The sequence below is a fragment of the Castanea sativa genome, chromosome 7 (genome assembly GCF_040712315.1).
Source record: "Castanea sativa cultivar Marrone di Chiusa Pesio chromosome 7, ASM4071231v1".
Classification (NCBI taxonomy): Eukaryota; Viridiplantae; Streptophyta; class Magnoliopsida; order Fagales; family Fagaceae; genus Castanea; species Castanea sativa.
Window position 1 is genome coordinate 40,915,306 of NC_134019.1, and position 24,954 is coordinate 40,940,259.

At 34.0% G+C, this 24,954-nt stretch overlaps 2 protein-coding genes across 3 annotated transcripts; one reads left to right on the plus strand and one right to left on the minus strand.

The window, feature by feature from the left end:
* Positions 1–8,251: 8,251 nt before the first annotated feature.
* LOC142642333 (auxin transporter-like protein 5) lies at positions 8,252–14,163 on the minus strand. Its single transcript, XM_075816688.1, has 8 exons — positions 13,868–14,163; positions 13,595–13,780; positions 13,393–13,505; positions 13,063–13,246; positions 12,338–12,435; positions 10,945–11,152; positions 10,059–10,316; positions 8,252–8,859 (listed from the first exon to the last, which is right to left on the minus strand). Exons 1-8 carry the CDS (start codon positions 14,021–14,023, stop codon positions 8,590–8,592), a joined length of 1,473 nt encoding a protein of 490 aa, XP_075672803.1. The 5' UTR covers positions 14,024–14,163; the 3' UTR covers positions 8,252–8,589.
* Positions 14,164–20,827: 6,664 nt separating this feature from the next.
* Positions 20,828–23,772, plus strand: LOC142642480 (uncharacterized). 2 transcript variants are annotated; one of them, XM_075816840.1, is made up of 4 exons: positions 20,828–20,985; positions 22,574–22,921; positions 23,014–23,086; positions 23,155–23,772. In XM_075816840.1, exons 2-4 carry the CDS (start codon positions 22,589–22,591, stop codon positions 23,643–23,645), a joined length of 897 nt encoding a protein of 298 aa, XP_075672955.1. In that variant the 5' UTR covers positions 20,828–20,985; positions 22,574–22,588; the 3' UTR covers positions 23,646–23,772. The 2 variants fall into 2 exon arrangements, with proteins under 2 accessions (XP_075672955.1, XP_075672956.1); XM_075816841.1 differs by having other exon boundaries at positions 22,577–22,921.
* Positions 23,773–24,954: the final 1,182 nt, after the last annotated feature.

Below are 24,954 nucleotides of genomic sequence, written 5' to 3' on the forward strand. Positions count from 1 at the left end.
TTCTTTCTTGAGTTCGCATGCTCTTAAAAAAGTTGTATAGGGGCTTCTCATAATTAATTTGGAGTAATGGACAACCTTGTGACTATCTAGCTACAACAAGCCTTTGAAGTATGGCAGATTTATATTAGATTCCCTCACAACTATCCAACTGTATAGCAGCCTTATTACCCTACATTTTAGAAACACCCTCAAAACTCTACGTCACTACCACCTCTTCCTTTTCCATTGTTCTTTAATTATTAGGTGTATTGTCTGGATGGCTTTTTTGTCATAAGCTCACCTCTCATAATCATAGAATGGGTCTCGGGAAAAACATATGGTATAGTGAAAAAAAGATGCTTTCAGCTATATTCTCTTCTGCACCTAAGACCTTTATTTCATGACATATCATTTTCATGATCTAAACGCCTGTGCCCTCAATCTGGGGACTAAAGCTGAGAGCATTTAGAAGAATGTTGTAGAGAATGTTGAAATGAGAATTGAATCCATGACCATTGGTCTCTTGGAATTTCTACAGGATAATAAGGGTCAGAAATCAAATGGAATAACACTCAAAGCAACTGTAGGACAAGCTTCTGCTAACATTTGACCATACCTCTGGACTCATAAGTAACTCTCTGATATTAACTATTAAGCAATATAATTAACATAAATGTTAATAAATGCCCTAAATACATTGGTTCAAGAACTAATTTTAGAAACAATTTATGAGAAAATGACAAGGTAAATAATTTTGCTACAGCATTTTATATTTTTTATGAAAATAATGTTAAAAACTTTTCTTATATGGTTTGTTAACAAGTATCTTTAGTCCTAATTAAGGATACTTGTTACCATGACCTTATAATTAAAGTTGGTAGCAACTAACACGCATAATGTTAACATTTATTTTAAGAATTTTTTTTTTCATGAAAAACTGAGAAAGCTATCCATTTTTTTTTAAAACATATTTTTGTTTACACTTAAATGTTGAGGCATACATTTATAAGATTTATATTTTATAGGTCACACTTCACATCACCCAGTCTATTCATTTTTATGAGAATGATCACTCAGTAAATGCAATTTTTTTTATTTATTTATAAATTTACACATCTAAAACCTATTTTTTCTATTTTACACTCTCATTTTTACAAAACACCTATATCAGTTTGTCTATTATACATATTTATTCAAATAAAATATTTATTTCTTTAACACTGTCATCTCTCTCACAGACCCAACACAACCCATATAGCCACCATCATCAAGATCGACACCTCTGGCCTCCCATTGTGCAACAAGATCAATACCAGCATCCAAAAAAAAAAAACCAGTAAAAAAAACCCAAAGAACAAGTCGATCACACTGGAATCCACACAACCCACCAACCCACACCCACAATCACTATCATGGCAGCCCCAAGCTCAACCAAAAAACTAGAAAAACAAACCCCGCTCATCCATTGCATCTTTCCCTCACAATGAAATCCAAATGGGTTTCACAGATTTCATCCTCCACACACACTCATTGTTTGCTGCGGTGCTTCATCTGGAATTGGAAGGGTAACTTTTCTCAACGAGAAACCCAATGATCAACCCCATTCAACCCAAAACCCATTGATCAACCCCATTCAACCTGAAAACAACAAGAACAAAGGAAAGAGCGGTGGCAATGGCGATCGGCGACGGTGGCAATCAGCGGAAGCTAGAGGAAGAAAGTTTATGAGATGAGAGAAAGAGAGAGCTGTGCGCCTGAGAGAGGTTCTCTAATGAAATGAGGAAAAGAGAGAGAGGTGAGAGTCAGGTATAGAGAGGAGAGAGAAAAAAATTGTTAAAATATTAAATACAAATGCTACAGTAACCGTGCATATATGCACGGTTACTGTAGCAATTATGCATTTATGCACAATTTTACACTCATTGCTGTGGGTGATTTTTGCTCAAAATGTGTAAAATTAGTTACTTTTTTCATTTTGCGCAACTTTGCACATGCTGATGGGGATGCTCTTAAGCAGTATATTTAAAATTTGTAGTGACCTAGGTTTCACCGACATGCCATTTTTGTCGAAGTATCGGTGTCAAACATGTGTCGAACACCGGTAGTGGTAAGACACTCCATTTTCTGGTGTTCGAGCGGTGTCCCTCTTTTTCTTTTTTTCTTTTTTCCCGACAGGGCGCTGACACCTCTAACATGGCAAATAGTGAAAAAAGAAAAAGAAAAAAGAAAAACTCATAAATTTTGACATGTGGACAAGCACATACTGTTGATCTTGTGCTAATATACCCTAAAACAAAAGAGCCTCTGCTTTAGTAGGAATGTTGAAAATGAGGATGCCGATCCATCTATATCTGTGTTTAATCCAACCTCCAAAAACTTGCTGCTTTGATTGTAGACGAGGATGCCAGTCCATCTAGATCTTGGCCTCCAAGGTGTTCCATTACCAAATTTTAGTTTATATAGTCAATTTAATATTGGCTTATTTTAGTTTTTTGTTTTAAAAAGAAAAACCTTTTTTCCCCTCATATACTCTTGGGTTGGAATATGCATAAGTGTGAACAAAGTTAAAGATGCAAAAATTTTGGTTTGAAGGTTTAAAGCTTGTTTTCCTTTTATGTTTTTAGTTTGATGTTGAATGTAGCCTATTTAAACTATTGGTTTGTACTCTAAACATTTTATGTGTATTATTGTACTACTTTGAGTATTAGTTTACTTATTTGTAGTTCTTACATAATTTAAATTCTAGACATAAACATATTCTATGTCTAAAAATATTAAAAAATATGCCTAAATATAAAATTTAATTAATTGTTTAATTGCCGTACCCACACTGTGTTGTACACTTATTTTTCAAAAATTGCCGTACCCTCGTATCTATACCCGTTTCGTATTCATACCCATACCCGTACCTGTACCCGTACCCGTAACCATGTTCGTGTCGGTGCAACTTAGGCAGTGACTTAAATGCATAATTTTTTTTTGTTGAGAAGAACTTAAATGCATACATTGAAGATACTATCTGTAAGGGTAAAATGTGCTGAGTAGGAGTGTTGAGTCGTGGGCCATGCCCGAGGGCCTATGGGAATCTGAGGATGGTTGAGAGGTTTAACAAGTATCGGGGTCAATAGGTTGAGGAGAAGGAAAAATGATAGCGAGCTAGTGGTGTCTCTCGAGGAGCCAGGCTTCCTCGGGAAGGCATTATAGAAGATTAGAGCCAGCATGCTTAGAGGATACTGGGCAAGGAGCAACTATACTTCTGAAGATAAGCTTCAGGGAAAGGAGCCTACAGTAACCTAGGAAATATTTGAGAAGAAGGCTGCTACAAACACATTAAATTTTCTGCACCTAACCAATTGGCCGCATTTATGTGGAAATGACCCTTGAGTAAGGATATCTTAGTTCACAACTACTCAAAAAGCTTCCATGAGGTCTCTGATAGAACAAGCATCTAAAAGATTGCTTATATAATCAACAAGTGGAAGGCTGGGATTGAAGAGTGTAGAACTATATAAGGAAAAGGCCCTCGTGAGAGGGGGAGGGGAAGAAAGAGAGAAAACAAAAAGGAACATCTTGTATTGAAATAACTTGAGTAAATATAAGAACACTTCTTCCTTGGACACGACCGAGGAAAGCTTACTTTAAATATTGTGTTTATCTTCCTGACTTGAATCTAAGCAGCTAAGGCCCATACTTGATTTACTGAGCTACACTCTTATCTAACCCATTCTCTTACAAATATATTGTGTTGGGCTTGTTGGGTCCTCTTCCACTATTAGTGAATAGGAGGTCTAATTCTAGCTCTTACACTATCTATCATTACATAAGTTAAATTTTACATTGTAATGAATGTGATTGTGTTATGTTAATGACAACAGCAATGACTGCAACCACAACAATAACAAGCACAATTAAGTCTTAGTCTCAAATTTTGTCATTAGTTATAAATATTCAACATACTAACAACACAACAATAACAAATACAACAACCTTAAGAGAACCAAAATTTTGATGTCAGTTGTGAATTTTCAACGTACTAATTTGGGTTGGTTACATATATTCTTTTCTGTTAATTTATTCTAATTTTAAAGTTTCTTTTTTCATTTTCATTCCCCCACATTTACAAAATAATAATAATTTTTTTAATTATCTTTCTGTTTACACTTAAAAATTAACAAATAAACTTGTAAGCTCAATTTATGTTTTATTGTTCAACATCACTCGGTCTTTTATTTTTGTATCTTGTGAGTTATAATGACACATAATAGAGTCAAATTATTTTAATTATATAGCAGAAAGCCTTCTTCCAAAATATATTTCCATCAGGGATGGACCTAGGATTTTATGCTAGTGGGGGTCAAAGTATAAAGATAAAGAAAAAAACTCTAAATAGACATCCATATAGTATTAAAAAATTATAAATACTCAAAATTGTTGTTTCTAAATACATTAAGAAGCAATCATTTACCAACAAAGACAAACAAAAACAAAATAATGTCTTTTTTTAATACTAGGTTGGCTAGGATTTTTTTTGAGCGTTGAAGTTAGAGAATTCACATTGGTGGTGCTAAAGATTTTAGCTTTTAGCACCTCAAAAAATTATTTATCTATTTTACCACCCCACTTTACAATACACCCAATATCAAATGTTTATTTTATTTTATTTTATTTTTATATAACTTACATTTAAAATAATATAAACAATTCATTAAAATAATAAAGGAAGCGATAGAATTTGAGTTTTTTTAATTGAAGAGGGAGATATAATTTTAATAAAATATTGTATTTTATTTTTAACAATTTGCTACAGTCAACTGGTATTTGTACCAGTATATTATAATTGCAAAAAATTTAGCTTTAATTTCTCCAATAACACATGATTTTTTGGTTCTTTGGTGGTAAAATAGTTTTTTTTTTGGCTAAAATACAATCACTATTGTGAATATTTTTATTGTATTTTTAAAGTTTTTTGGTTTGATAGTTACTATTTAGACGAGGCTAGTTAGGCTTATTGTGGAAAAATAGAACCTAAGGGGCTGTTTGGATTTTGTGTTTCTATCACTAATAACTCTGTTTCCATCACCCATAACTCAAAATAAGTGGGACTCACTCCAAGAAAGCTTGTTTGGCCGTGTTTCTTGTTTTTGTTTCCATCACTCAATTCTCTGTTTCTGATTTTTGAGTGATGAGTTATGGAAATTAAAAACACATTTTAGTTGTTTTCAGTACTCAGTTTCCAATGGCATTTTCATAATTAAACATAGATGGAGGGACCCACTAGCCGTAACTTTTGACTCACTCCTTTTTTTTTTCTCCACTTTTCTTTTTTCTTTCTCTGTTCTTCAATTATTCTTTCTTTCTTTTTTTTTTCTTTTTTTTTTCCTTCCTTTTTTTGCCTTTCTCATCTCAGTTTGTTCTACTTCTTCTTCTTCTTTTTTTTTTTTCATCTCAGACCCATAAAAAAAAAAAAAATCAAGAAACAGGGCTGAAAGGGGAAGGGGGGGAGCTTCTTCTATGACAGAGACAGTGGCAGAGTCACCATCTCCAGCGTTGGATCGGTGGCCCTGATCTACTATGCTGATGTGGAAGTAATGTATAGCGTCTGATCGTGGCGGGACATCACAATCGGACCAGTGTTACTTCTATTCTTTGTCTTTGTTGCTTCTATTCTCTCTGACTGGTGTTATGAGTTTCGGGTTACTGGGGGGTTGTTTATGTTTTGGGTTGCTGGTGGTGTTGTTTGAGATTCGGGTTGAATCGGTTTGAGTTTTAGGTTGCTGTTGGTGTTTGTTTGAGTTTTGGTATTAAATCGGTCCGAGTTTCAGTGTTGGATCGGTGTGAGTTTTGGTGTTGAGTCGGTTGAGTTCAGTGTTGACTTGACTTTTGGTTTTGAATCGGTTTGAGTTTGGTGTTGAAGGACGGTTTGAATTTCGGTCTTGAATGGGTGGGTTGCTTGCCAGTTTGGATGTGGTTTTTTTTTTTTCTAGGTTTGGTGAGTGGTGGTGGTGAGCAGTGGAGGGTTTTTTTTTTTTGGGATTTGTTGTTTGTGGTGGATGGTGATGGTGGCGGTGATGGTGAGTATGGATATCTAATCGGTAGGCTTAGCAGAAGGGTTTGACCCATTTACAAGCAGTGGGTCCCACAAACAGTAGAAAAATTTGAGTGGTGAGAAGTTGAAAATATGTGCCAAAACGGGTGAGGTTGGGAAAATTGGGGTATTTTAAGTGATGAGTGATGAGTGACGAAAAATTGAGTGATGAAAAAAAAAACCAAATAGGGCCTAAGGTTTCGGAAGGAGCTAACTACAAAATAAAAAACATTATAACTAAAAAAATATTCTTAGATCCGTGCGGCTTGGGCCCCACCTGAATCGCTCCCTGATTTCCACTATTGTCATGTTATAATAAATTCTGAAATTTTCAGCTACATTACCACATTTTGTATGTGTATCATTTAAAAGTTAGTAAATAAGCTGCTTTGTAGGTGGATTTCAGTACATCTTTTATTGTTGTACTTCATGAGTTATAAATGTCATATTGATAGAGTCCAATTATTTTTATTTCTGTAGCAGATTGAAGACTTTCTTTCACTGTTGCAATGTTGTATTGAATTCTGAAATTTTCAACTGCATTTTACCCATTTGTTTGGGCTTTAATTTGACAAATGTACGTTAAACGACTACACCTTTTTATGGTGAATAAAAAAAATAGAATTTTCAGTGTGGACTTATTGATTCTACGCCACGTGACGATAATGAATAATACCACGTGTATCACCAAAGAATTGTAGGCACAACACATTTTTTGAAGCGCACTACTCAAATCATTCGACTCCTACTAAACATCATGTGAAATGATATGAGAACTCTTATCACCAAACCATATCACGGGTTAGTATTTTAACCATTACCCTTGGTGGAGTGCGTCTAGTTATATGAATCATAAATACTTGTCTCCCATGTTGTTGGGACGTGAATACATGCAATATGATCAGCACAACAATTGTACTATCCCAACATCGTTCTGAACACCATCATAAAGCCAGTTCTAACTAGGTTCTGTTCTGCATTCAACTACAAAGGTTAAAAACAATACGATAGATGCAGACTTCACATTAATATATAGTTTTGTGAAAAATCCACAGACTACTATTAGCTGCTTTTTTTTTTTTTTTTTTTTCAGAAAAACCATTAGTTGCTTTTTTTCTCGAGAAAAACCATAAGGAAAGTGACTTTCAGTTCACGTTGTTGGATGTTGCACTCCGCAAGATAAGGCTTAATGCAAGTTCTGAATAATCATTGGAGCCAAACTCAGGGTTTATGGGGTTCAACACCCGTTGTTGGGACTGTTCTGCGTGCCTTGATGATTAACATAACATTTCCACTCAATGACTCAATTGCAACCAGCCTCTTAACACACTAAAACATACCAACTAGTTATATTTAACTATAAAACAAGTGTCCTAATTGTATGGAATTTGAATTTATTAAACCTTTTTTTTATTTTGAGAATATAACTTTTTGGATGTGTGGGATTGTTAACGTGCGTGGAATTTAATAGGCAATTTAAAAAGTTCAATTAGGCAAAATGGTTATTTTTGAAAGCATGAAAAAGTTGACATTGAAGATTTTTAAGTGATGCTTGGTACTATTAATTTTATTATATAATATTTACAAATTAATGTATCAACAATTAAAATAATAATAATAATTTAGATATTTATTTATTATGTCATTAAAGTAATATCAATCACATTTATTGTTATACTCGCTTTTTAACACTTTATCCCGATTATATCTTAATACTATGTCTTTTACAGCATTTGGTTCTCAAACAAGGGCATACAATTATTATAGAAATTTTACATGTGGATGCAAAAGATAATCGTAGCAATATAAAACCAAGTCATTTTACTAATTTCCGTGTGGCCTCATGGTTTAGTGGTATGTTCGATTCCTCCATTTCAAAACATATTTGTTGTAACAATTATAACAAGTCATTTATATAGAAAACCAATGAGTGAATGTCATATAATTCAATTTTATGTTTCTTTATTAGGGTTGATCTCACTAACGTCTCATATGGTATTCACTCGTTGGTACAAGTGTTGTAAGTGATATGTTTTTCCCTCGATTGGGAGCAAGCTTAGTTCGAAACCTTAACTCATTACTTTTGCTAGGGGGGGGCACACCTTTGGCTATCTCTAAAAAGAGATTAGCACTATTTTTGATGTTAGAAAGAGAGAGAAGCTAATATATGGAAGCTTTTATGAGTAGAAGTACAAAATTCCGAATATTTTATATTTCATAGAAGTCTCTTTTTTTTTTTTTTTTTAATTTTCAAATGCATAACAAAAGACCCTAAACTAATTAAATAAAAGAGACAGAGAAAGATGCTTTTATGGATGGAAATGGCTATTAGCCAAATACATATATTGCTGCCTTGCTGGGTCTAATTCAAACTCCTCATTTATCTCCTCTGCCCTATATTGTCTCTAACAAACCAAACATGCAATGATATAACATGATCATAGCGTTTAGGTAGCTAGTGATTCTAATCATATGTGAAGCCTTTAGAGGGAAACTCAGCAGAAGTTGTGCTGGACAACAAATCTTCAAGGGTGGTGAAGGTGAGTGTGGTTGAGAGGAGTAGGTGCTGTGGCATTCAGAAGATGAGGTACTGAACTTGGTGCTAGAGTTGGTGGAGGGCATTGGAAACACTTTGTGAAGAGCCCAAATGTGTCAATCTGGTGCACGAAATTTGTCACACTTGCCCACCCTCCAAATCCAAACCCTACAACAAAGACCCACACCACCACAAACACATTGATTGTGTATGTTCCAATCCACCTACCTACGAACTTTGGTGGCTGCTCCACTGCATTCTGCATTCACAACCATTCATCATAAAATGTTACACTATGCTCAAAGTTAACATATCAGAACATTACTTTCACATAAGTACAATATGAATACATGAGCAAGTCGGGATTAGAACATCATTTTCACTTGAACCCATATTTACACCTCTTTTGTTATGCATTAATCATAATAGGTAAACATTTCTGAATTTTAAAATTGTTATAAACATCTCTTTACTCTACTATATCAGTGATAATAAATAGACTTGATATATAGTTGCTAGCATTTCTGGGCTCAAAGGGACCCCACAGTTCAGTTTGTTTGCAATGCAGTAATAATGCTGTCTTAGAGTGTGTACGGTAATTAAAGAGATAATGCATGAAATAGAAGTAACAGACAAGAGTTACAGAGGTCGAGATTTTTTTGGGGGTACTCCTCTGATATACATGGACCATCATCAGGTTCGAACAGATATTCTGGACCACCATTGCAGCACGAATCTCGTGGCTTCTAAGGGCCAATATGCAATTTATTTCAATTTATTAGTCACAACCTTTTGGGATTTTAGTAAACCAAAGTTGATGATAGTTAAATCCCAAATACCAAAAAGGTTAGTGATGTGAAACATGAACAACATTAAAAGCCCAAAAAATATTATCGATTTAGGAGAATGCCCCGGGACTGGTCTCCTAGACTGTGACCATACGCTACCAATCTGTATTTTTTTTTTTTGCTGACTACCAATCTGTGTTTCTTTACTTTTTTCATTAAGGTCTCTTAAATACTAATAATAATGATCATAATAAATTATAACTTTAGTATGAGTTATGGCAAATTTAATTCCTGCACTGTTCAGTAAAAAATCTTACGCTAGTCTGAGACTGTAAAAAGTTGCGTTTCTCAGGTGGTCCACTGCCACTTTTTTCTTCTATTGGCTAGAATTTTCGTGCACTAGCATTATATGTTTTAATTAATACCATAGGTAAGTTTGATACACTATTGGTTTATTAAGTTTTGGAGGGGTGCTTTAGTTACAAAGGGTGGAGTTTCTTTGAAAGACTATTTGACTTTTTATCCATAAGACACTCGAAAACTCCATAAGCCCATAGAATAGTAGATTGAAAAGTATAATTATTTTGTCAAGAGTCTTGTAACTTAACTATTCAAAAATATAAATTCTAGTTATAATGTATATGAGGGAAGATTGTAAAATGTATGGTACCTCACGAGCCGAGGCTGATTTGAAGGTGAAGATGTGGGCCAGGGCAGGGATGATGTAGACTGTGAAGCTAACAAGAAGAGATCCAACGGTGGAGTTGATGGGCCCAAAGAAAGGGAAGATGATGGCCAAGAACCATATGGGGATGACCACAGGCAATCTTGCTGCTGCACGCTTGCATAGGCTCTTGCACTCATGCATCCCTATGGCTTTTTCCCACACAAAGTATAAGGGTGTGCATGCAAACCCAAATGTTATAAACTGCACACATTAACACCAAAACATGACAATCAGCAGTATAAATTTCTAGCTAAAATTTCACAATATGATTCATAAAGAAGTTTATAAACAATTCTTTTATGACCAAAACTTTTAGATAGGTACTACGTCCACAACATTTTTATAACAAATTATAGGTAATTAGTTGTTATTGATTCTAACAACAATTTTGTCCTAATTTTGATGAAGTCGATTGTGAGTTGTTACTTACCACTTTTACATGGATTTACCATTTTTTTTCCAACATAAACAATCGACCATATTAGAGTTGTGGCAAAAGTTGTGACATACAAATTTTGTCCACTACTTTTATAAATTTTAAATTATGAAATTGATTTTTTTTTACTATTTAATATAGTATTAAAGACACTTAAATGCACACATTCATCACACAAAAAAAAGACACTTAAATGCACACATGCACTTGTCAAGTCACCTTTTTTTTTATTCAATTTAGGAATGATAAAGTTAAGAGTGTGGGAAATATTTTTATATTCAATTTAGGATACAAATTATTAATTAACTAAGCCTTCAAACATGTGGGATTATTATGTGTGTGTGTGTGTGTGTGTGTGTGTGTGAATATGTATGAGAGGGATGGTGAACATGCCTGGTGGATGAGCATTAGAATGACAGCCATGTCTCTGAAGGGTGATTTTGGGAGCAGAGAAAAAGCATTGGAGTGGTTTAGAAGCAAGTCTCCAAATGCCCAATACACAGCTGTGGCAGATGGAAGTGTCAGTGTCAGCACATACAAGGTAGCAAATAAGTATATGGCCTTGAACTTCTGAGGCTTCCACATTGCGTGCATGATCTCCCTGAACACACAAGAATTTATTATATTCGGCTAATTTTTCGCACTAGTTTAACTCACTTTTCAGCATCCACAGCAAGAAAATCAAATTATAATAATTTCTTTTCCACATAAATATTATTCACCCACATCTTTTTTTAGGTACTTAAAAAATGGAAAGAAGATAAAGCGACTTTTATGGGCTCAGGATAGTAAAGAAAGAGATGAACACTAATACGCTCACTAACAAGGGACACTCGAACCCAAGACCGGAGTTTTGTTAGCCCTAAGTCCCTTACTACTTGGCCACCATCTACTACCATGTTAATTAAACCTTGAGCTATATGGGCCTTCAACAAAATCTCTATAAAAATGTTAAAGGGAACAAATTCTAACTATAGAAGGTAAAGGTTCTCTTGGGCTGAGATTAGCTTATAGATAATTGTCATCTACTTCAGGGCTTTATGAAACTTTGACAAAAAGCCCACAATGTAATAAGAAAGATTTTACAAAATTTATTTATTTTTCAAAAACAAAAATTGTTGTGTATAAATAATGAAGAAAAGACCTGGATTTTTTGTTTTATTTTCATAATTTGGTGCCGATCTAGGATTCACTGAGCAAGCTGGACCCCCTATTTGGCTTCTTTCTCGTGATAAAAGCAAAAGCAAATAGAGAGAAAGTCTATTGGCTTTGTACATGAAAAAGGAACAGAAGTTTTCCAAGAAGAAAACAACTTTTTGCCTCCCACGCCTAAGAAGGGCAATTTAGGAATAAAAAAAATGTTTGTGTATATCACAATACATCAGTTGAGATATCAGGGAAATAATATAAGTTTTCAGATAGAGAAAGGTCATTAGATCACACGGTCAGATTTTGTCCCCCAAAAAAATGAAGGATTAGTCACTATCAACATGACATTACATTTGCTTCGCGACACTAACTGTCGTATGCAGTTTTGGCGTTGGCGTGTAAATGTATTCATTTATCTTATCCCCTTCCCCTGTATGTGTGTGTTTCTCAAATAATAAAAAAACATGACATTACATTAGGCCTTTGTTTGTTTTCTATTTCAATTAATTGTTTAATTTATTTGCTAATCTATGACTAAGTTTTTTTAAAAAAATCATTGCAAATGAGGAGGTAGATACATGAGCAAGAACTGTAAAATATCGAAAAAGACCAATTGTTTATTCATGCTTTGTCTTACACTGTAACAGCATGTCCCCCAAATGTGTAGAGAATGTTTGTGGCCCCTGTGAAGTATAGTACCAGCTTGGTTGGACCAGAATGCTTAACACCCTCAACCTATAATTGAAATTAGAAGAAAAAAAAAACACACACACACATCAACTACTCATTAGAGTATAAAAAAATACTAATTAAAAGCCTACTAACAATCTTATGGCTCCAAAATTTTCATGCTTTTGACTCTATTCAACACCAACCTGAGTTGGACATGTGCATTTCTTATGTTAAACTTGCCAATGCCATCACATTGGTTTTGTATTAGTTTTAGAGTAACGCTAGGAACGCAAAAAAAAATCTTCGGTCATTCCATAAGTATTATACTTTATGCTCTATTAATTATAGCTTGTTATATATATATATATATATATATATATATATATATATATATATATATATATATATATATATATTAATCTCTTATAAAGTATTCGAAGTTAAAAATGAAAAATATTTACGTAAGTTAGCGAGCATAAAGCGAAACATGTAAAGTGTAGCTAGATCTTTATTTATATTTTTCTGACTTTACATGTGTGATTTAAACATCACTTTCACTTGTGCATCAATCACAATAAACCATGTCGACAGGTGTAAAAAATCGATACCTTATTGTTCTTATTGTTAGTTTTATCATACTCATACCACTATAATTTGGCAAATTGTAATTAGCAAATGAATTTTAGTTACCTGACCATGGAGGTATGAGGCAATGGTGAGGTACCAAGCAGTGTAGGTGGTCATTACGAGGCCTAAAAAGGACCAGATTCTGTAGTTGTGAAACGAAGGAATAAAGACAGTGGTGGCACAACAAGCTCCGAAGATGTAGGTCCAAGTTCTCTTGTCCAGATTATCATTTATGTAATATATGTTGCTGCAACATTAATAAGACAATGCCGGTTACAGAAACTGATCAGATTTGTAATTCTTTTATTTATTAGGCCAAAAAAGAAAAAGAAAAAAAAACCTCATAAAAAATGAGGATAGAGTTAAAAATAGGGTCAGAATGAGTTGGTATACCTTGCACAAGCTATGAGTTGAATGACAGATCCAAACAGAAGGAAAGTGCAGTTAAATGCTAACCCCACGTTCCTCCAGTGTTTTCCAAGGAGTCCATCAAGTACTTCAAACCACTACACATGGAACCCCATGTGAGAATTTTAGTTAACATGTTGAAAAAAAATACAAACAAAGAAGCTAGCTAGGGAAAAAAATTCAAAACCTGGATGACATGGTTTCTGAAATCAACTTTTTCTCTTTCTTTTCTGGTTCTGTATTCTACATAGAGCACGCTAATGAGATATGCTGTCCAGCTACCTAGCAACCCGTAAAAGAGCTGAAAAAGTATGCCAGATAGCATTCCCAGCTGAGAAAATGAGTACGGCAAAGTAAGCAGAACTTGAGCCACCTGAAACAAACACAAACATTAGAAAACCAAAACAAGAACAAGAATTCACCATCTATCCAATGTCGCGTCATTTAAAATTTTAAATACCTGGTTTGAAGCGCAGCTAAACCAGGCATCATAAGCGGAACCACCATGCCAAAAGAAGTTAGAAAGCTTGTTTTTCACACTCTTGGGCTTCCCTTCAGTCTCCATTTCTACATAATTCCCTACTATCACAGTCTCCACCACCTTATCCGATGCCATTACAACTTTCACTCTCTTTTCACTCACACTCTTTTACAATACTGCTTTTCTTTCTTCTCTGTCTCTAGCAAGTGAATGTATATAAAGTGGGAGGTTCAATGCAATGAGGAACTGAGTTTGAGTTTGAGATTCGAAATGAGGGTGAAGAGAGCCTTGTAGTGGTATATATATATATATACACAAACATACAAGACACGACGGGTTCTTGAGGAGTGAGAAAGGCTGTGTTTGAAAGGTATTTTAGAGAGCAATTTTTGGGAAGCGAGTGAGAAACACTTTTTGGGGGAGCTTTGACGAAATCTAATGATTCTTGAGCCCTTTTTTGTAATTAAATTTTTTTGTTGTTTAGCTCATAATATTAAAAAAAATTAGTGTAATTAATTATAAGTTTTGTTTAGAGTAATAATATAGCAAGCGTGAGTGGCTTGTCCGCACGAGCGGGTTTCCCGTTTCCCGAGCTGATTATTACATTTTACCACATTCCTTCCTTCTTCCACCTTCCTATGTAGCTGCTTATTCCTGTTGTTTTGCCGGTATTGCCTGCCTTTGCAGTTTGCCAATTTGTGCACCTAGTATCAATTATCAAGGCCAATTGGATGTATTAAATTATGAGCTTTAAGTGTAGAAGACTATATTGCCACTACAATTTTCAACTACTACATCTAAATTGTCATAATTAATTGTGCCATTTGATTGTCTAATCAACTAGGTTCATGTAAGTATGAGTTAACCTATACAACAGGAAAAAGAAGGGAAGGTTTGGTTTGCGTCTGATGCTCCATGGGACGATATGTATGATAGATTAGTCATGTGTTGGCCACATATTCCGTCCAATGCTCTCTTACCTTTCCCACACAAAAGAAAAAAAAAAAAAAGAGTAAGAGGTGTTCAATTTATTTTGTAGAGCATAGCTTGTCTCTTCTTTAGTATATAAAAAACAGGCAAGGAAATATAATTGAATAACTAAATTTCAATGTAGAAATAAGTTCAAAATGATTTAGAAGAAAATTATGCAATAGTATAAATGGTATGTGATAGTCTTTACTATATATTAAGATATTAACATAAATGTATAATTTATAAAATATATTATGATATTAACATAAACATATAAACGTTTATATAGAATGCCGTAGTCTATAAGAGCATCCGCAGCAGATGTGCCAAATGCCAAATATTTGGCATACCAAACACAAAAATAGAGCTTTATCAGATGTTGCAAATCTAAAAAATTATACCACATTGCGACAATACCGTTGCAATTTGCCACGTTACGGACAACAATTGCAAACCTCAAAAATTATTATTTTTTATTTGCATTTTTCTCTCTCCTCTTCCACTGATATCTCTCTCCGTCGATTCTATCTCATTTATTCTCTCTCTGTCACTCTCTATCTCTTCCCTCTCCTCCCTGCTCAAGAAAGTTGCTCAAGATCACTCTCAAGAAAGTTGCCGCTGATCTTGCTGCCCCACTTTCCAGTCCTTGCCGCCGATCTTGCTAGTCCTCGCTGCTGATCTCGCCACCTCATTCTTCATAGCTCGTAGCTGATCTTGCCGCCTCATGTTCCAGCACTCACCACTAACATCCACAGCCCTCACTACCGACCTTCAGATATCTCTTAATCGAGTTGTGTGAGATTTGGGATGGGTTTCGATGTGGGTTTTGGGTCGGCGTTTTGGATCGGCGTTTTGTGGGTTGTGGGTTAATTGGGCTGGGGTTTTAGGTCGATCGTTGGTTGAGTTTGGATCGGCGTTTTTTCATCTCTAATTTGTTGGTTGGTTGAGTTTTTTTTTTTTCCTCTTTTTTTGAAGTTTTTGGATTTGGAATTTGTTGGTGTTGTTGATCGGCATTGATGTTGTTGCTATTGCTGTTGTTGATGATAATAGGGAGGAGAGAATATATTATTTTAATGTGTAGTAAATATTATTTTAATGTATAGAATTGAATGAGAAAACATATGATAAATGGGATGTTGTAAAATGATGTGGTAAAATAATAAAGTAGGCTTTTAGTGTGTCAAAATGATATTTTTTTTTACAACATCTGCTATGGATGCTCTAATAATTTTAGGGTTATTATACTAAGTCTATTGTGTGTGTGTTGGATTTTTTGAAGTAATACAATTCAAGATACATTAAAGTTGTACTTGTTCATGGAGTTTTATACTATGAACGTAAGTAGTCAAGTGATCAAGTCACATCATATTAATTATCTTACTTCATCTCAAGCTCTCTTTCTCCACCTATATTTTTGTCTTTTTATTTTTACAATAGCTCATCTAAGACATGCATTTTACAATTTCTTTACCATATTTAATTTTTGTAAATCTAACTTCTAATTCTACTCACTTAATAGTTGTATTAGTACTTCGAATATTGAAGGGTGAAGGAAGTTTTTGTGAGGGTTACTATGGTAAAAAGAGGGAGTTTATTAACAAAATAATTTTGTAGGGAAACAAGGTGGTTAGTGGGGGACTAAGGATAAAAAAGAAATGAACAATGGAAGAAGTGAAGGGAAATTATCACAAAGTAGACCACATGATTGCAGCCAAACGGGCGTGGTCGCTTTACAAGAAGAAGAAAAAGCTGCTTTTATCACATGGGCCTAAGCTTTGTGGACTCGAGAATCCGCCCCCCTAAATCCAAACCCCGTTTTCGAAGTTCTTATTTACCTTGCAACTTGTTCTTACTTCTTAGATAATTTAATTTATTCACATGGAGTTAACACATACACATATTAAGAACAAACATATGGACAATATTAGAAGTTATTTTTACAGACTTGTTAATTAGCTCATGTGGCCTTGGAAATCGGCATCTCCTGTATCTGTATTTTTAATATGGGAATATTTCCCTTGGATATTTGTATTTGTTGGAATTTTTCTAATATATATCGTTGCTGAAGATAAGTAGATAATAAGAAAAGAATAAATAAAGTTCGAATCACATGCATAAACTATATTCTCTTTTGTATATGAAAGTAATTTGACTGCTTCCTTTATTAGGTTTGAAAAATAAACTTGACAAAAATATAACTGTACCTAAAAGAATAAGTAATAATTTAAAATTTTGTATCACCAAATCTCTTTTTTTCCTATCTATAATACAAAGTATAAGGGCTTATTCTTTGCTTTTATAAAGGAATTCTTCTACGGTCACAACAAAACTTCTCTATAAAGTTGTACTACGGGTGTGAAAAATGAATAAAAATTCCCATGGAAGGACAAGAAAATATTGTCACGGCAAAAAAAAAAATCAATACATATTATGGATAATCAGTGTGGACAGAACTAGAGCCTTGGAGAAACAAACTTAAATAGTTATTTTAAAAACCCTACATAAAATGAACATGATCTAGGGGATAATGCTCAAGAATATTATATTTTTGATAATAATAATAAGTACATAAAAGAGAATAAATGAAATGAATACAAAATTCCAAAGATGAGTGCTATCATTGTTAACGGGCCAAGGATTAGTCACCCTTCTGTCATCCCTATATTGCTGTCTTCTTTGCCTAGGTCTTCTCTTTTGAATTTAAACAAAGTCACCTAGAGATTATTGATTCCTTTCACCTCATGATGATAAACCATAATAAGTTTGTCTTTTTATAAATTAAGAAAAAACCCTCTACCGATAACTAATAATATTAGATGAGAAAAGCATGAGTTCAGGGTCTAAAAAAAGCTTTGTTTTGGTTCAGTACAACATATTCATGGGACTTGTTGGACACCCACATCTACTACTCGTTTGGTCATGCTTTCTAGTCACCGGGACCAGAAACATTCCCTGTGCCTTGTGTCTCCTTGACCACATGTAGTGCAGGGCTTAGCACCATGTAGTTGAGCTTGTTTAATTCCATAACATGATATTGTTCACGCTTGACTGACTTGTGTGAGTCCTTTGATGGTTATTACTTATTATTCAATGAATGAAAATTTTATATATTCTAGTTGTTACCGTTGGATCTTCTAAATGTTCTTCAGAGTCAGATAAACTTGTAGCTATGCAGGGTATCTGATAATTAGATCAGTCTGCAAGTTGTTAAGGATTGGAAGCAACTTCCAAGCAAAATGATGTCTAACTGGATGTTTGCACCGGCAGCACTGATGACAGATTTTCACATTACTCCTACATCACATTGTTGCACAAAAAGTTCAGTCCGCTTATTGTTGTAAGGTGTCTACATGGTTTTAAAAACCGAACCGTAAATAAATTGCTTATACGTGTATCTTAAGGGCATTGAAAAATTTGTTATTCTTCAAGAATGAAAATGGGCATAAGGGACTTTATACTTGCCCCCCTGTAAACTTTCTACTGATGACAGTCCATCTAAGCAATTTAGTGAGAAATAAAGAGAGATGGATTGTAAATTAACACAGAATTTTACGTGGTTCAACTGTGTACCTAAATCTACAAAAACGACACAAATTTTCACTATTAGAAACAAATAGAGTTTAAGCATATAAATACTCCCTCATGAAAAAAAAAAAAACCTAACCTGTTACATTAAAATTTCCAATATACCCTTATTAAACCATACGAACTCTACTTTGCTCTGCTTTGCCACGAGACTTTGAGTTTAAGGATCAGTATTACCTTATTATTTAGAATGAGCCACCATTCCTAACACTTTTTTTTTTTTTTTAAATGTTTGAAAAATATCCCTTATGCTGGTTATATAGAGCAATTATGCAAATTAAGGACAGGCAAAGACAGAAAAATCTTGCTAGTGAAGTTATGTTAATTAACATAAATTATGTGATTGATTCAATAGCCAATTTCAAGAAGTCTTTTTGACATATTCTCATGAAAGCTTGTAAACAACAAATAGTACTGCCGTATTCTTTATGCAAAATTAAGTTCCTATCATGAGCTATTACTTAGTTCTCTAATACGTCAGCATTACAAAAGAGACTGTGGATTTGATTAAAGTTTAAACCAGCATATCTAGACCAAGCATGTTAGGTGCAACAAAAATTGTCTTTGAACTATATTTTGTAGTTCTTAATGTGGGGAACCGTGTTACTGAAAGGTATATGATTTGATTTGGGTGATAATTTTGATTAAGAAAAAGACTAGCTAGATCTTCTAAAATATGAGTAGCCATACTTATTATGAACACAAAGGGAAGCAACTAACAAAGCGTGGTAAAGGTTATAGCACGCTAGCCCTATTGCCTATAGAAGGGGGAACTGTGATAGATCACGCTAACTCAGCCTATGATGAACAATAATTTGCTCAAAGACCTTATTATTTGAGTTGCAGTCGGGAATGCAAGAACTATGTTGATGTTAACAGCTTGATATCTTTTAATTAGAGCATAAGATCATCATACTACTCATCAAATCTACACTCTCAATGATTTGAACACCTGTATGAACAAGACATCTAATTTAATAGCCCATTATCTTGTTCTCACGCTGCTATGTTTAGCTAAATTTGTTCCTTGGTATAAGATTATCTTTGGCAATGATTAAAGTTTCCATGCTGGGTCAAACTTTTGCCATTCTTTCTTGTCTTATAATGCAGAGCAATTTTTGTGTGATCTTTATGGTGTTGATCAGGAAACACCTTTCACTTTTGGTACTTAAGTGGCCTTGGATTGAAAACTTGCATTGACTTGGATTGCTGCAAATACATAATTGTGGGTCCTTAGTTTTTGCTCTATGAATCAATTAAATGGTGGTCAACTCCATTAGCTGAGACTATTAACTGTTCATTTTTATTGATGCATTATCATTGAGTTGGAGCCATTTATCCATGGACACCATCATTCTGGTTTGCCTTTATTGGCCTCCATGCTGAGAGCATATTTCTGGACCAAAGAATCCTATTTTTCAAAGGGAATATGTCCCTACTTTAGTGTCCTTTGATCACACCACTAAAGCTGCATTTTGACATTGCAAAACACCAAAAAGAACAGACTTTACCAAGACATTTGTTCAAAAATTTAACCAAACGTCTTTATCTGTGGCTCTGTTTGATGTTACATTGTTACTACACAGGATCATGAATAGCAATGGTTTGAAACACACTTTTTTAATAAATACAAATTTTCTAAACTTTATTTCTCTTAGGTACAGAATTTTCAAAAATTATGTTTTCGAAAAGCTGAAAAATAAATTGGGCCAGACAGTCACTTTTTCTTACCAATCTCTTGTAATGACTCCAAAACTTTTACACTTAACTGGCCCATTTATAAATTGGATAAAATGGTACATAAAGTGATAAAAAAAAATGACCCACTAATTTGGCAAGAAAACAATTGCAATATATGCAAATTCTTAAAAGCCTAAAGTAAAAACAAGTTGTTGACACAATCATACATTTCATATAATATACTTGCGCACTTTTTTTTTTTTTGTTTAATTTGACATATGAAAAGGTTTATTTGGGAACCATAATAATGAAAATTCAAAATTGTCCATTAGAATTGAAGCAATAACAAACAAGATCATTACCTAAATGTAATGAGTGATCAACACAAATCAAATGGAAATAGTATGGCTCTTTAATGGGCTAGTTCAAGGCCCACATAGCCCATTCAAAGCCCATTCAAAGCCCATGTTTGATGTTTACCTTTATGCCAAGTCACCAATCACTGACATAGGTAGACAATAAAAGTCAAGAAAAACCCAATCCAATATTTTGACTAAGACAAAAACTACTCTTAAAGTTATGGACGGTTAGGATCATCCGAGAAAACACTTATCCTTTTAGGCTTGATCTCAGATACCCACGTGGCGAAACATGATTGGACCACACAGTTTAAAAGGGTAGTCCCGCGTAACACAGTGTTTCGTTTTTCCTCTTTCTCTCATATCTTAGCCTTGGTAGAAAAAAACACACACCAAGTTGGCTCACCGTTCACGTCAGCTTAGCCACCCCTAATCAGGAAGCTATTTTCCGGTCACCGGAGCTCCGATCTCCGACCACCATTAGTTCAGACGAGTCATAAGGTACCACTCATAGATCTTTTTCTTTCAGTATCTAAGCAAAAGTCAGTGCTATGCTCTGTTTGTTTAGTGAGAAAACGTGGGTTACTTTATATTGTATTTGAACTTTAAATTGGCTGTGTTTGTGTATACTATAACTAAACTGTCTAATGAATAGTGTAGTGTATCTGTTTCATGATTTTCTTGAAGCCCAAGTGGCATTTAGAAGTTAGAAAATTGGTGCAAGTTTTTATCTTTATACTTTCTTGTGGGGTTTTTTTTTTCACTTTCCAAATGGTGGGTTGGGAGAAAATTTTCTGGGTTTTGTAGTGGCTGCCTAATATCGGATTATACACATGGGTTTTATTGTTTTTGTGGGTGCTGTGTAATGTAGTATTGGGATTTGAAAGAGAGTTGAATTGTGGGGAAGCAAGACCAGACTGTATAACTTTGATTCTATAGTGGCTAACTTTTTACCATTCTAAATTGAGAATGGTAATTTAGCTAAAGGTCTCATTCCTTAAATTCTATAGTTGGATTATACTTTCTCATCCTTCTTAATACGCATGCTGAATTTCATGTTACTCAGATTTTATTTACTATTCAATCCATAAAGTTAAGTTTTAAATATCATAGAAGAGAAAATTATTGATTGTTGATGATTTTGATATTTGGCAACCATGAAGATATCCGACGTGGATTTTTCAGAAAACACATCCAATAAAAAGTTACCGAAGTGTGTAACATTGCTAAAAGTTATACCATGTGTAACTTGAATTCAACTTATATGTATATATATATGGCATTTGTAGTCTTCATGCCCTTCCTTGAAAATGATTCAATTCATTGTGCAAACAATGATTTACATATGGAAATTTAGTATTTGGGCGAAGTTGTTCGAGTCATATCTGTAGGGTGTCAGTTTAAAAAATATAAAGTGTAATCTATAAACTGAAGCAGGATTCAATTTAATTAATGTAGAGTGAACTCTGTTTAATCATTGATGTTATACTTAGAAAATTAGTTTTTTTTTTTTAAGTAATTATAATTGTCTGAAATGTAGAGGTGGCAAGAGTTTAAAATCATCAGGTATTTTAGTTTCAAGTTAAGAGGAGATTGGTATTGGGATTTAAGGAATGGTTTCAAAAGCAAGTCATTAGGAATCTATCAATACTTGTTATTCAGTAAATTGGTCTCTCTAAATTTCTGTTGTGGCAGGGGATTAAGTCAGACAAATGTTTATATTAACTTAATGCTCCTCAATTTAGGGTACCAATGTTAGATATTTGGTTGATGGAAAAGTCATTTTAGAGTAGTCCACCGAAACATATTTAAGCCTGAAATATTTACCTATGTTTTCCTGCTTTGTCTGTTCTTAATAGTTATGCTTTCTTCACATGCACCTTTGCTAGGACTGCTTCCCACATGGTCTGCATGTGAAGAAGCTTTTGATCATTTTCCTATAAACTTTTGAAGAAAAATTGATTTAGTAAACCTACATGTAGTGTTTCAGCATAGATATGATGTTGTTGGGCTAGATTTTGTGGTTTGATATTTGTTAAATTTTTCGTGGAATCCTTGTTGTCTTGACTATATCTCTTACTCTTGTTAGTAGGCTGAGCGCAAGATGTCTGCTGGACTAGATGGAGTCCTAGGTCGACCCAAGGCAGAGTGGACACCATCACGTGATGCCTATTTGGTTGAGCTTTTCATTGAGCAACACAATCTTGGGAGGACTGCATACAATGAATATAAAAATGAAGTAATTAGGTCTGTTACGCGTGATTTCAATAAGAAGTTTGGCATGAATTTGGAAGAGAACCAGATAAAAAACCGCTACAATGTGATGAAGAAAGATTATGGTGTTGTTAAAGCCTTGCTTAGTAATACAGGGTTTGGTTGGGATGAAACTCGACAAATGGTTGTGGCTGATGATAAAGTTTGGGATAGCTATATTACAGTATGTAGATATTTTGATATTTAATGCTGTGGTACATAAAATTCCTTTAAAATTTGGGTTGCATTTGAAGTAGTTTTATGAAAAAATTCTAGGTACGAAGTGAAGCAAGACCTTTTCGAAGAAAGAGCTTTCCTCTTTATAAACAAATGTCAATCATTTTTGAAGGTAACTTCCCCGTTATTTCTTAGTACTATTTTCAAGTGTCCTAGCAATTGTTAACACATGTTGTGCAGGAGAAAGAGCTAATGGCAAGTACCAATTTCCAAGTGGAGTACCTGTGGCAACAGAAGAAGGAAATAGCAACACAGAAACTGTGCGATCTTCAGAGCCCACTAACCTGCCTACTCAAATAGTTGATGGCACTCTTGATTCTGATTCAATAGTCCGTATAAATAACACACAACCCAAGAAGCGCAAATCTTTTGCTCCAACAGCATCAGGTCATAAGAAGAGAGCATATGCCTATAAAGTTGGGGAGACGATCGAAGATGCTCTATATGAGATATTCTCAGCAACAAAGTTCAAAGCTATGCAAAGGAATGAATGCAATGAGAAAACAATGTATCAAAAGTGCCTGGAGGACTTGCAGAAGTTGGAAGAGTTGGATGACACCGAGTTTACAAAGGCTGTTAATGTTCTTAGGGATGATAAAAATGCAATTGCATTCATGACAATAAAGGGACCTCGACGATTAACCTGGTTGAGGTCTCTGTGGCAAGCATAATTACAATTGTAATTGCAGATTCTTTAATCCCTCCTTAAAAATCTTACACTTACAGGACACAAATTTACAAGACTGTTGTATTTTCTTTTTGTTGAAGAAGGTTTTATATTTTCCATCACTGTTAAAAGTTGTTAAGTCATCGTTCTAAAAAAAAAAATATCAATCTGTTTTTGCTTTCCAAGCGCAAAAATATTAATAGGCCAGATATCTGGATCATCCTCAAGGCAAGAGAGGATGTAAAGAGAAAATATGGTAATGGTGGTATAAAGGTAAACAGGCCAAAATCAGAAACTTGAATAATTTTTGAGACCTCCCGGCTAATGGGTAACTTGGTATTGTTGAGACCCTTGGATAGCCTGCTAACCAGGTGGATAAGGACATGGGCTGATTTTTCTACCTATATGTGCCCTCTAGCCCATCCCACCAGCCTAAGGGAGGAAATACTCTTGATATTGCGTGCCAAATTACTACGGGCTCATTTGGTTGGGAATTTTTAATATCGTTGTTTAAAATGATGTAAAAATTGTAGTTTAAAAAGTATTGTAAAAACACGTGTTTACAGTATTCATAAAGTAAAAAATGTGTTTGGTTCTATGTTTGAGAGTTTTAGCCTATGACATCTGCTTTTAATAATAACTCTATATTATTAGATTAAGACACTAATTGATTTTTTATGTAAGCGAAGATTGAATCCTAAATTTCTTATTTAATCACCAGAGACTTTATGTAGCAAAAATATATATTTTGTGTTAAGTTATTAGTTAGTTGGTCTCATAATACAATTCCAACCACACTAATTACACCATATTTTCAATAACTTTAATGCCCTATTTTTTGCATTTGTATTAGAACTTTATTCTCTCTCTCATGTGTGTGTTTCTCTTAAAAAAGGTTATGCATTTCTTACCAAAAAAAAAAGTTATGCATTTGTAAAATTTATGTAATAAAGTTTTATATATATGTATACATATATATATATATATATTTTAAATAAAGTTATTTTGATATTTTAAAATGATTTTAAAATTACAAATGACAGACATATGTAGGTGTCAACCTAGTTGGACGGTACACATTTTGTTGTGATACAATTATTTTCACCTAATATGAATAATGAATGCATCAATGTGCTTATTTATTTCAATTAATAAAAATTAAAGGTTTTTTAAATGTATCTTTAGTAGTTCAATTTGACAATTTGTGTTTTGTGATATATAATATAACTAATGTGTAACTCCATGCATATACACAAATACATTTAAAATTAATCACAATTACATATATATAATTTAGAATTTAATTAGATCTA

What these genes read in the sequence shown, in the direction of transcription:
- LOC142642480 (XM_075816840.1), top strand. Translation starts at nt 22,589, where the DNA reads ATGTCTGCTGGACTAGATGGAGTCCTAGGTCGACCCAAGGCAGAGTGG. An exon ending in TTTGGGATAGCTATATTACA is followed by an intron (nt 22,922 to 23,013) that starts GTATGTAGATAT and finishes AAAAAATTCTAG; the next exon opens with GTACGAAGTGAAGCAAGACC. An exon ending in AATGTCAATCATTTTTGAAG is followed by an intron (nt 23,087 to 23,154) that starts GTAACTTCCCCG and finishes CATGTTGTGCAG; the next exon opens with GAGAAAGAGCTAATGGCAAG.
- LOC142642333 (XM_075816688.1), bottom strand. Translation starts at nt 14,023, where the DNA reads ATGGCATCGGATAAGGTGGTGGAGACTGTGATAGTAGGGAATTATGTA. An exon ending in TTAGCTGCGCTTCAAACCAG is followed by an intron (nt 13,781 to 13,867) that starts GTATTTAAAATT and finishes TGTTTGTTTCAG; the next exon opens with GTGGCTCAAGTTCTGCTTAC. An exon ending in CAACTCATAGCTTGTGCAAG is followed by an intron (nt 13,247 to 13,392) that starts GTATACCAACTC and finishes TTAATGTTGCAG; the next exon opens with CAACATATATTACATAAATG.